We start from the raw sequence: 12,462 nt of genomic DNA, 5'->3' as shown, positions 1-12,462 counted from the left end.
AGGCGGCGCTAATAATCTAAATAAAAGTGGAAAACGAAGCTTCGTTTACGCTTTTTTTTACGCATTAGTTTCAAGTCGAGTCTGTGCCCAACTGCATTCCGTAGTCCTCGCTGCAATGCAGGTGAAAGTTCAAGCAGATTCTGGGAAGATGGATGTCAACCAGGCCAAACAAGAGCACCTGCTTGCTTTGAAAGGTACACGGTTGAAAATAAAATGATAAGCATGATGCATGACGTCCTACATAGACTATATTTTCCATTGTTTTCGAGTGTATTATTATATTCTAATAACCTCGCCACACCTACGCCGCTTAGTAAGCGTTGGCGTCAGTAAAGGCGGAAGGGGCATCCTGACTGTGCTAGTTGAAAACAATAACATAAAGTGCGTTGACAGTCTCAGCATAACTAACGCCTATTTTATAAATCTAGACAGAATTATCATGCCGTGTGAAGATAGGGTTACTATTACTGTATTTCTGGACCAAAATTTAGACTTCGCAAATTCTAAAACTACTGGTCCGTAACGTAACTGCAGGACTGAATTTTGATGATATCTGCGAATGTTGATTAGATATTGTTTTTGAATAGTATTAAAAAAAAATTTATACAGGCTTTTCTTGTACATTCTCTCTCTCTCTCCCTCTCCCTCTCCCTCTCCTATCTACGTAAATCAAATAATTAAATTGGTTTTGCTACTATTCAAAAAGCACGATATGATTCTACTGTTCGGAATTTACAATAAAAACAGAAACACCAAAGCTGACTATAAAATGCTAAATGTATGTTTTCAGTGGTTGCTGTAATGTGATCTGAAGATATAAACTTGGATTCCATCTATATGTAATGAGGGTGGTGGAAACCAGAGACATGCAGTAGGTAGTCCTGAAAAGCAACACCTGTATGACAGCAACACCATACTTCTGCTTCAGGTCCTGCTGTCTTCAGACCTACTATGGACATCGGAACAAATTGAACAAATAAAATGTGCACAGACAGATTGTTATTGGTATGGATGTACTATTGCACTACAGACGTCAAAACAACCTACCACAGTTGTTGGAAATAGCAGAAAAAGCAATAGAGAAGTTTCCAACAAGACCTTTACCAAGATTTAAACCCTGGTTCCCACATAGTGACAGCAAGCCACCATTAACACCTACCACAATCCCACCAGTCATTTCACCTAATGAAGTGGCAAGAATTGAACATGTTTTATTTGCTTCTCAGCCTTTGGTGGCTTCTCAAAGCTATGACTGCACAGACGGCCTACAGGAGTTTTGTACTGATTTGAAGAGACACCGGTTTTCGCACAGAGCATCATCAGTTCATTTAGAAGCAGCAGTACTCTCGGAAGAAAGAACTTTCAATGAAGCAAGAGAGTTTAAAAGGTCTTGGAGTGTTTCTGTTCCCGGCAGACTGCTCGGTGAGAACGTTCAGCCTTTCTCAAAGGAATTTCAGCAAGTCCTTGAAGGATTCCAGCTGCATTCATTACAGCGGGCAAAATGGGTAATCGAGGAATGTAACTGCAAGGGAATGGATTTGGAAAGTGTTTGGACTCTGCTGAGCAGAGCAATGAGGCACTCCAAACTTCCTACTTGTAATGCAAACATCCAGAGAGACCTTGGTCAGATATGGATATTCTGTGACATTTTGTACTGTGAATATGTTGCCAATTTCCTAAAACAACATTTCCAGCTTGCTGGCAAACTCAGTTTAGTTGTGCATAAGCATGGTAATATTTTTAGCATGTGATTTTTAACCCATACATTTTATTTATGATGGCATTTTTTTATTTTTATTTGTTACTCCATGAATTACATTTTTTACCTTCTTACTCAATAACTGAAGCTTTTCTGGTAGTCTGACCTGATGCTTTATCTATTGTCCTTGACAGGAATTTGTTTTTATAGTTAATTTGTATACTTCTGATAGTAGCAATAGATTTGTAAAATGTTATGCAGGTATTTGTTAGCTTAAGCATTATTATTATTATTATTATTATTATTATTATTATTATTATTATTATTATTATTTTTGTGTTTTATAGGATAACCCTTTTACATTAAATTTCAGTACATTTTAATGAATATGAATTGAGTGACTTGTGTTTAGTTCAAATAAAAGCATCTTAGAAATTTCATGCAATTTGGTGTTGCCTTTTCTTAAAACTGGGAATTGGGAAAACCTGTTTTTAAAAAAAAAAAAAAAAAAAAAAACTATGAAATTCCAAAAAGTCACTGAGCAACCTTGTTCTGTATACGTGCTGAGTAAGTGCACTCCTTCTGGGACATTGATTGGGATAAGCATGCTTTCTTAAATTTACACTTGTAAGGACATTTGTCTCTGGGGTAATACAAGTATATGTATTTAAAACAAAACATATTTACAAATTACATTTTTATGTACTGTAGTTATTTTATCCAAATTTGGTAGTGCCGCATTTCATGCTTTTATTGCATGATTTATTGCATGACACCTGGCCACCAAGCAACAGTAACACATTGTTTTATATATAAACGTGGATTTTAAGACTTTATCACTCGGCCAGTTTATATTGAAAGTGATAAACTAAGCATCAGACTGTTTTGGTGGACTGTTTTAGGAGGCTGTGTGGTCCAGTGGTTAAAGAAAAGGGCTTGTAACCTGGAGGTCCCCGGTTCAAATCCCACCTCAGCCACTGACTCATTGTGTGACCCTGAGCAAGTCACTTAACCTCCTTGTGCTCCGTCTTTCGGGTGAGACGTAGTTGTAAGTGACTCTGCAGCTGATGCACAGTTCACACACCCTAGTCTAAGTCGCCTTGGATAAAGGTGTCTGCTAAATTTAAAAATAAAAAAAAGATTCTAAATTCTAAACGCTTTTTTTTTTTTTTTTTTTTCTTCCCAGTGATGCGGTTGACAAAACCAACGTTGTTCACAAACATGCCTGTGACATGTGAAGACAGAGACCTGCCAGGTAATTGGAAATAAATGAACACCAAAAGCACAATGTTCATCAAACTGATTTGCATGATTTACCAATAAATATTAATTATGTAAGAGCTGAGCGAGAAATCAAGGGGCAAAAATAGTATTCTTTACAACTAAAAAAAAAAAAATCAGAATATCGTTATTGCCTCAGGTTGCTTTATCCAAAGCTTACAACAAATTAAGGCACTTGTGGTGGTGTTCATACAGGAGACCTTTTTGGTCAACTTATGAAGGAAGACCCGTCTACCATAAAGGGGGCTGAGACGATAATGCTTGGAGAAATGCTGACACTTCCACAGAACTTTGGGTAAGAGTAGAAGGTGCTCCCCCCCCCCCCACATACACACACACACACACACACACACAGAGTGCAGCATTGAACAGAAGTAGTAATGGAACAGATGCTTTCTGTAGCATCTATTTCTTTTTACTGCACTATCGGCTGATGTTCCTGTTTCATAGCTGCCAGTCCCTAAACAGCATAATTTGATTATTGAATAACTCTGAATATCAGAATCTGCAATTTGATATCCAAGATTAATTAGATTAGCTGAAAATTGTACCCCTGGCACATTTATAAAATGTAAAGTTTAAAAATGTTGCATTTTAGGTTTAATAAAGATATGCAACATTGCACATTTTAGTACTGCACTGACTTCATATACCATACAAGTCTGTAATGATCTGCTGTTGCCATTACATGCCTACAAGTAAATGTGTACACAAAGAATCAGTGCTTAAAGGTGATTGTACTGTAAAATGTTTTATATCTTGTCTTAATTTGGAATGTTTTAGTGGGAATACAAAGTTCAGATGAGCAAATACTTGTTGGAATAGGACTAGTTAAAGTGCTTGCCCTTGTATTGGAAGTGTAAGTATTTAAGTATCTATTCAAATTGTACAGACTTGAAAACGACCTTTCTTTTTTTCAGAAATATCTTTCTGGGGGAAACCTTTTCCAGCTATATCAGTGTGCATAATGATAGCACTCAAGTTGTGAAGGACATTCTGGTGAAGGTACGATAGGAGCAGGTGAAAACTACTGTGAAGAGACTGATGGGACAAATTGGAAAGATCGATCCCAGCAGTGAGATATATGGGGGGGGGGGGGGGGGGTTGAGCAGTTCATGTGATACCTTGGAGCAAACCTAGATAAATCGTGGCCTTCTGTTCAGAGTAAGAAAGCTGACTACTAGTTTTCTGTTGCAACTTGATGTTGACGGGCCGGTCTTTCCCAACACATGTAGACATAGGGATGAGGAATAGAGGTTATTTACAGAGTTAGCTGGATAAGGTGTGGGAAGTGAGATGCTTCTCTGTAGGCTGACTAGTAACTGCTTTTACCTGCAAACTGTTTTTAATAGTTTAAAACCTTCAGTGTGTTGAATTTCCCCAGAGCGTATTGGCCAACATTTAAAGGGAGAGCAATATCTTTAGTTATTTCTAAAGTGGTAATATAACAATGCTCACTTGTTCGTTATTTACTAGTAAGGGTAATGGTGGTATGTTTCAGTTATGAGTTTTAGATTAAATCGGAGTAAGTGAATGTCCAACAAAGGTTTGAGTTAATCTTATTTAACACTGTAAGGCTTTTTTAAAATTTATTTCTCTTTTTAAATCCAGGCAGATCTTCAGACAAGCTCCCAACGTTTAAACCTATCGGCATCCAATTCCGCTGTGTCAGATCTTAAACCTGAATGCTGTATTGATGATGTTATTCATCATGAAGTAAAAGAAATTGGAACACACATGTAAGCTAGTTTTCTGTTTCCCCTTACTAAAGGGACTGATTCTGATGTTGCCTTGACATATCAGATGAGGCCTGTGATCGCTGGGTTTTTGTTATTTTCTGTGTTCTGTTTATTACAGTTTGGTGTGTGCAGTCAGTTACACCACCCAGACAGGAGAGAAGCTGTACTTTAGAAAATTCTTCAAGTTTCAGGTGAGCTGGAAACTGCTTATAGTTGAATAAGTAGAAGCCTTCGTGCTGCTTTGCCGTGTGATCCCTAATGACACTGTTGTGTAATATTACTGCTTGTTTGCCTCTAGTCCAGACTTCATCTCTGAGCTATTTAGCATGTCCTTGACAAACAGTAATGTAATTAGATGAATTGCAGAGTCTTCTAACTAGGAGGGCTTAACAAGGCTGGGCTCCCCTTCTTTAAACAAACCCACGGCTTTCAGTTCAAAGTTTTCTGAGCAATTGTCTGTAGTAAGTTAGCGTTTTGGAGATTTTATGGTGTAGAGGGGTATTATTTCAATAGATTTGGTCGAACCAGTTTTTGTGTGTTGAAGAATCTTTAAATTAAAAAGCAGGAGTTTGGACGGGTGTTTTCATAAGTGGGACTTATGGGTGAGCAACCTGAGAAACCAGCATTTAGCTTGCATTCTCTTTTTAATCAGGTTCTCAAACCACTGGATGTGAAGACCAAGTTTTACAATGCAGAGGTAAGGCACATGTTTTATTATGGAGGATGTACACAAATTGAGTGTTTATTTTTTGATCTAAAAAGTAGTTCTGAAGTTTGCGGAGATGGCGTTTGTTGAAAGAAAAACAACTTCTGCTGCATTTTCTATTTGGCTACATTGTACTTGCGTGGCTACATTCTTTGTGCAAGCTATTCATCTCAATGTTCATTGCAAGTCAAAGTTAATCTTTTATCTACCATCACACATATTAGGATTCATTTTAACATTAGTGAAAACATTTCTAGGCTTATTTACAGATTGACTGTTATCAGATTGTCCAGCATCATTGCAGAACTTGGGAGTCAATCCTTTACCTTATCTGATATGGTGTCGCGATGGTTGCACAGTGTAAAAAAATTAAGCTACATGTAAAATATTTCCAGAGGTATATGAAATTCAACTTACCGTAATGCTGTATACCTAGTTATTCTGGCTGCAATGTGAAGACTGTAGCTTGGTGACAGTAATGAAACTTTTAGTTTACTTAACTTTTGGTATCATGAAAATGATTCTGTAAAAATACATAAACCGAATATATTTCAGGCAATAAATAGGACAACAAGCTTGTGATGGATGTAAAGGTTTCTGATAGTTTACAGTATTTGCAATAAGTATTTTGGAAAAGCACCCGGAACTGCTGATTTCAGACTTTTGAGTAAAATGTCATTCTTTTATGTAGTAACTTACACAAGTGCATTAATACAGTAACCCCTTGGATCGGTGAATCCCTACCTCTGGAGTTTTATAATGTGTCAATGAAGCAGCAGCATCTTTTCAAAAACAACCAGGAAGAAAAGAAGCCTTTGATTGAACAGCTGATTAAACTATTCCAGGTTTCACGTTCACCCTGTTTACAGTAGCCACTTTTAAGCCAGTTTCGAGATGGCTGGCCTCCTGTGGGCAGCTTTTGTTTTTTTGTAGTGTAAACCCAGCCGTCCTAGTTTTGAGGCGTGACCTACAGCTGTGGCCAGAGGTTTTGCATCACTGTAGAATTAACAAATGTTGCTTCATGACGTCGGATGAAACCTGCATGAAACCACGTTGAATTACATGTTGAGTTCATGAAATCTGGAATGACACTAACTGCTATGCAGAGGGAGTCTTGCTTTGATCCCCAGACTGTTGTAACACATCTTGCAATGTTTCAGCATTGTTAAGATGACATTTCATTTGACGGCTGAATGCCAGGTAACCTTCATCATTGCTAAAAATGTTTTACGCCAGCAGATTTAGACATCCTTGTATTGAGCTGAGTGCCATATAGTTTTTGTTGTTTGTGCCACACTGGAAATGAGAAATGTTTGTAGGTTTGTGCTGCAATATAAAGGTGACTAGTAAAAACCAGTGTGGTGCTGTGATGTTTTATTCACCAGTACTTGTGCCTTGCATATACACTGGTTTAGTTGGTGTCACTATAGTGCAGTATTGGGCATATTACCCCATTGCTTTTATTTATTTATTTTTGCTAATTTTGATAGTAACATTTTCTTTAGAGTATAACCCTCATTTTTATTTCTTTTTTCTATTTTTTTCTCTCCATTAGAGTGACCTCAGTTCTGTGGTAATTTTATTTTTTTTGCTAATGTCTGTACTGCTTACGTTTGTTGCAGCATACTTTCTGTCTCTGGCTGTAATCCAGAAGTCAGAGAAATTCAAAGGTAATGGAAAAGCATCCCTGGCAGTGCAACAAACCCATCAAAAGATTAGATACGTTTTCATTTATAAACCTTTGACCATTTTATTTGCAAGTCCAATGCTTTTTCATTATCTTCATTACTTAACGCTTGCTCTGAACGCCTGCTAAATGTAATCTTGCACTAAAAACAATGATGTGAAAATTGGTTACGCGGGTGCGGGGATCAGTGGAAATTTGGGGTCTGGGTGGTACCCAGGGTTGTGCTCAATTCCTGTTTTTCAATCCCAATTTTATTTCCAATACCTTTTTTTAAAATCTATTTCCAGTTCCTTGAACGAATTGGAATTGACAGTTTAGAGACATAAATAATTGTGATTTGTGCAACTTTTAATTTGAAGCCAATTTAATTAACAGGGACTTCAATTCAAGTAGTTTGTTGGCACTGTGAGAAGCTCATTTTAACAGAATACTGATAATTGCAATTTTGATCAGTGATGAGTTGGAATTGATTAAATGGGAATTTGAATTGGGAATTGATTTTTAAAAATGAATTGGAAATGGAATTGAAAAACAGGAATTGATCCCAGCCCTGGTGGTAGCTTCTTGGTGAAATACATTTAAAAGTTTGCAAATTGGGGATTGCAGCAATCATAGTTTGTCACAAACTGATACTTACTGACATCTAATAGTTTTTTTTTACTCCTATCTTGATACTAGAACAAGGTTAATAACACTTGTTTGGAGTTGTGTAATCTCTGAAGTTATACACTGCTAAAAAGAAAATGGGCATAGTTTAGAGTGGAGTTATCTGTATAGAGGTACGCTGTGTTGAAAGAGTTAAGCAATTAATATCGATTTGAAGATTGCAGGCTTGACTTCTTCAGTTCTGCACAAATGGCGGACTTTGGTTTAAAGGGTCAAGGACTGATTTACAGGGGTGATCAAGTCATGATTTGAGGTGCGGTCGGGAAGGCTGTCTAGTGATGTGGTGGGTTATTTTTTATTTTAAGAAACATTTTTTTCCCTGCAAACACCAGATCAGTGCTGTGATGTTAGAGTATATCATGCAGATCACTGGCTGTTGTCGGGAAATTATTTTTAAAGAATTTGATACATCAGCCAGCAATGGTGTGTGTGTATATACAGAAGGGGTAATTCTGTGTGTGATTTGTTTATCTGAGTGTTTTATACTGCATCCCTTTCTAAATGAAGTTAATCAGACCTGTAATTTTATTAATCACTTTGGATGCTCTGATTTTTATGCTTACGATAATTACTAGTACTTTTGATTTGCAGGCATGAACTAATCACAATATTCTATCTCTAATCCTAATACACTACTAATAAGAAAACCAAGATGCCCACACAGTAATTCGATCAAATGTTTTGACCCAACAGACAGACGAAGTCTTTTTAGAGGCACAGATTCAGAACATCACAACGTCCCCTATGTTTATGGAGAAGGTCTCGCTGGAACCCTCAATCATGTACAATGTGACAGAGCTCAATACAGTCTCCACAGGAGAGGAGGGGTGAGGAAAAACTGAGCATGAATTGCTAGGATGGGCATGCTGAAATTCTCTTCTTTTTACACTATTTAAAAATATGAATTTCATTATTGGTAGAACTCTATTCACATTATTCCCATATTTGTGGTGGTTTGTGTGTACTGTACAATTCAGCACTGTCCTGTGTTATAACAAATGAAAACCCATTTTAGTGCATCCACCTTTGGGAAGATGTCTTACTTGCAGCCCATGGACACGCGTCAGTATCTGTACTGTCTGAAACCCAAACCTGAGTTTGCAGAAAAGGCTGGAGTAATTAAGGGAGTCACTGTGATTGGAAAACTTGACATCGTATGGAAAACTAACCTTGGAGAACGGGGGCGGCTTCAAACCAGTCAGCTCCAGAGAATGGCAAGTCTAAGAATGAATTAGACCTTCTGCTCTGTGTTACATCCTAGAAGTGCCCAAAAAGGCTTTAGTTAAAAATGCTATTGCAAGTTGTTTTATACTTACAGAAAATGTTGCTGGCTTATTGAAGCAAACTTGTCTCATAATAGAGGGTTCGTTTGAGTTGGCACATCGTGTCTGTAATCAGGCAGATTTAGTTCTTTCTGAATACATTTTCTAAAATCGCCATGAACATATTGCAATATTCAATCTCTCTCCCTTTTTAAGGCACCTGGTTATGGAGATGTCCGGCTTTCCTTGGAGCTGATCCCGGACACTGTAAATTTAGAAGAGCCGTTTGACATCACTTGTAAAATAACCAACTGCAGGTATTGTAGAGGAGTATTCATTTAAACCCGTAGAACAGAAGACTACAGTGTTTTATACAGTGGCTAACAGGAAGTCCAGACCTTAATCCCATAAAACACCTTTGGGACCCTCGAAGTCAGGGCTACTCAACCCTGGCTGCTGTCCCTCTTGGTTTTTGTTCCAACTGTACCCTAACTTACTTAATTTGATTAATGAATAGCTATTATAAGCTTAATTGGTTTATTATTATTATTATTATTATTATTATTATTATTATTTATTTAGCAGACGCCTTTATCCAAGGCGACTTACAGAGACTAGGGTGTGTGAACTATGCATCAGCTGCAGAGTCTCACCCGAAAGACGGAGCACAAGGAGGTTAAGTGACTTGCTCAGGGTCACACAATGAGTCAGTGGCTGAGGTGGGATTTGACCCGGGGAACTCCTGGTTACAAGCCTGTTTCTTTAACCACTGGACATCACAGCCTCTAATCAATTTAGTGTACAGTTGGAACAAAAACCAGGAGTGACAGCAGCCCTCCAGGACCAGGGTTGCTCCTTTTTGAGTTATTATTATTATTATTATTATTATTATTAAAGCTCTCTTTCTATTGAACATCATACATGTTTTGTTTTGACATATGATTTGTCTATGGTAGTCAACTGAGACCTAATAAGATCCCCCTTCTATTTTCTAGTAATAAGCTTTTAGAATGTGTACTTCTGTTTGCTGTCTCGTTCTTTTCAGACCTGGCTTTAACCTTTTTTACTACTTCCATTTTCTCCAGCAGCGAGAGAACAATGGACTTGGTTTTGGAAATGTGCAACACTAACTCTATACACTGGTGTGGAATTTCAGGAAGGCAGCTGGGAAAGTTAAACCCCAGCTCATCCCTATACATTACACTCAAGCTCTTGTCTTCAGTCCAAGGGCTACAGGTAGGCTACACAGCATTGAAGAAGGATTAGTTGGAAGTGGAACTGTACTTGGTATGTTAATTCTTGTTGGAGGGTAGTGTATACACAGAGAATACTTCATTCAGTGCGGTTACATGAACAAGAATTCCGATATTTTTCGGAAGTCCTGAGAATTTTTTTTTGGGGGGGGGTTGTGTTTTGGAAAACAATAATATTCCGAAAACTAACAAACGCACTTCAGAAAACTTAATCTGATAGTGTACTGCACATGTGCAAACTTTGACATCATTCCCTTGCATGTGGTTATTAAAGCAACTCTATCCATATTTAAACCTTTTGGACACACAGAGACTTAGTACTTGAACAATCCTGAGTTTTGTTAAATTCCTATTTCAGTGTCCATAGATCAAAATGTTGGGGACTGTGTCTTTGCTAGATTAACAATTGCATCCCAAATGACCAATGCTGGGTCATGGGACCAACAATACAGTAGTACTTTTTGTAAATATTGCAGCCCAACTACTACATTTTTTGATCATAAACAAGATCTAAAAAGAACAATACACGAGAAGAAAGGAAACTATAACTATTTGTCAGTTTTGCTTGGCAAGTTATAGAATGGCGCCTTGTGTATGGGTGGAAATAAAAAGCAGGCTATATTGGCACATAATGGGAACCGCTTAATGATTTTGGATTATATAAAATGTAGTCCAAATGATGCTTTTCTATTTTGTGTTGTATTTATTTGTCCGACCACAAAAAATATCCGTAAAAGAATTCTAAATGGATGTCAGATTTCAGTCACCGATCAGTTTACATGGATCCATTTGTTTAGTTACGGATAAAGTTATATTAATTTAAATAAAGAAATAGTATTTGATCAAAAGAAAACTCCATTATTACAACTATAGTTAACTCAGAAATGGCCTATACCGTTGGAGCAGCAGATGAATTCTACCTAGGTAAAGTACATTCAGAATTTACAAGCATGTAAAGCACAGTAGCTTCTGAAGAAACGGATAAGCTGTTGCAAGGAGTGGACAGTTTGCACACACTGGGCATTGAGAGAGGTGTACAGGATAATGATCTGTTGAATACAGCATAAGAATTTGCAACTTTACTAAATCTAAAATACCTGCCAATTCGTGCCTCAGTCTTACTGCAGACTGAACCAAACCCTGTCTGTTCCCATCCTAGTCGCTACTGTGCATGTGCAAATGCTCTAAGTTTTCTGAAATTAAATCCAGGTATACAGTTGAATTTATCAGAATTGTAATTGGATTATCAATTTCAAGTCGTGTTAACACAGAAATAACCTTTTCAGAAAAACAATTTTCAGTTTTCCAAACACATTTGTTTTCTGAAAACTTAATCTCATGTAAATGTACTGAATGATGGGAGGACTGTAGATATTCCACAAATGACCGACCAAGCCCTGGGCGAGTTGGTTGTTTTCAGCCATCTGCTTTCATGAATTACACAAAGGATTATAGTTAATGGACAATGAGCTACCAAAATAATGGCATTTTACTCGGTTAACAAATATGTGTTAACATCTCTTCATCTGCTTTTAACTGTGCCACTGGTATCTCGTGTACGTTTAGTTAAATGCATCTGTGAAAGTATAGCTAACGGCTTACTTAACGTGATTCTCATTTTTTCCATTTTAGAGTATATCTGGGCTGAGGCTTACGGACACATTTTTGAAAAGAACATACGAATATGATGATATTGCACAAGTATGTGTAGTCTGTTCACATATGAATCCAGAAAGCTAAGTTTCATCACGTACAGCATGACCATATCTAACTGGACCAACTTTGGAACTTTCTGCACCATCACTTACCTTTATTATTTTTATTAAAAGTCTTTAAAAATGCTAATGTTTTAAATATGAAAATTTTAATCGTACAAAGTACTGTATAGTTATTTTAAATGTGTGTGAATAAATTGTTAATAAGTTTTAATGGTCGGTGTTTACAACAGTTTTCCTTTCTAAATATATTTGAGGAACAAATTGCTAATGCATGTGAAACCGTGCTAAATGGTTTAATAGATTATACAAGAAAGTATTTCACTAAATTTATTATTAAAAACCTGCATTCCAAATGTTAGTATTCTAAAATTTGATCTTCTTTCTGTCCTCCAATTGGTGAGTGAAATGTGTTCTTTACAGATAACACACGTCTATTAATGAGACTTTGTAA

General features: G+C 37.0%; 1 protein-coding gene across 4 annotated transcripts; it reads left to right on the top strand.

The window, feature by feature from the left end:
• Positions 1-40: 40 nt before the first annotated feature.
• Positions 41-12,369, top strand: LOC117403675 (trafficking protein particle complex subunit 13). Of its 4 annotated transcripts, none has more exons than XM_059006728.1 (13): positions 41-194; positions 2,886-2,954; positions 3,176-3,275; positions 3,901-3,985; positions 4,592-4,719; positions 4,838-4,910; positions 5,372-5,416; positions 6,981-6,998; positions 8,472-8,605; positions 8,794-8,992; positions 9,257-9,357; positions 10,129-10,276; positions 11,926-12,369. In XM_059006728.1, exons 1-13 carry the CDS (start codon positions 116-118, stop codon positions 12,031-12,033), a joined length of 1,287 nt encoding a protein of 428 aa, XP_058862711.1. In that variant the 5' UTR covers positions 41-115; the 3' UTR covers positions 12,034-12,369. The 4 variants fall into 4 exon arrangements, with proteins under 4 accessions (XP_058862711.1, XP_058862702.1, XP_058862718.1 ...); XM_059006719.1 differs by having other exon boundaries at positions 42-194; positions 10,126-10,276; XM_059006735.1 differs by lacking the exon at positions 6,981-6,998 and having other exon boundaries at positions 42-194.
• Positions 12,370-12,462: the final 93 nt, after the last annotated feature.

This window comes from Acipenser ruthenus, chromosome 2 (assembly GCF_902713425.1).
Source record: "Acipenser ruthenus chromosome 2, fAciRut3.2 maternal haplotype, whole genome shotgun sequence".
Classification (NCBI taxonomy): domain Eukaryota; kingdom Metazoa; phylum Chordata; class Actinopteri; order Acipenseriformes; family Acipenseridae; genus Acipenser; species Acipenser ruthenus.
Note: the sequence above shows the minus strand (reverse complement) of the source record. Positions and strands in the feature narration are given on the sequence as shown.

Excerpts from the sequence above, each read along its gene's own strand:
- LOC117403675 (XM_059006719.1), top strand. The coding sequence starts at position 116 with ATGCAGGTGAAAGTTCAAGCAGATTCTGGGAAGATGGATGTCAACCAG. Across the intron at positions 3,276-3,900 it reads ACACTTCCACAGAACTTTGG|AAATATCTTTCTGGGGGAAA; the intron begins GTAAGAGTAGAA and ends TCTTTTTTTCAG. Across the intron at positions 10,277-11,925 it reads CTTCAGTCCAAGGGCTACAG|AGTATATCTGGGCTGAGGCT; the intron begins GTAGGCTACACA and ends TTTCCATTTTAG.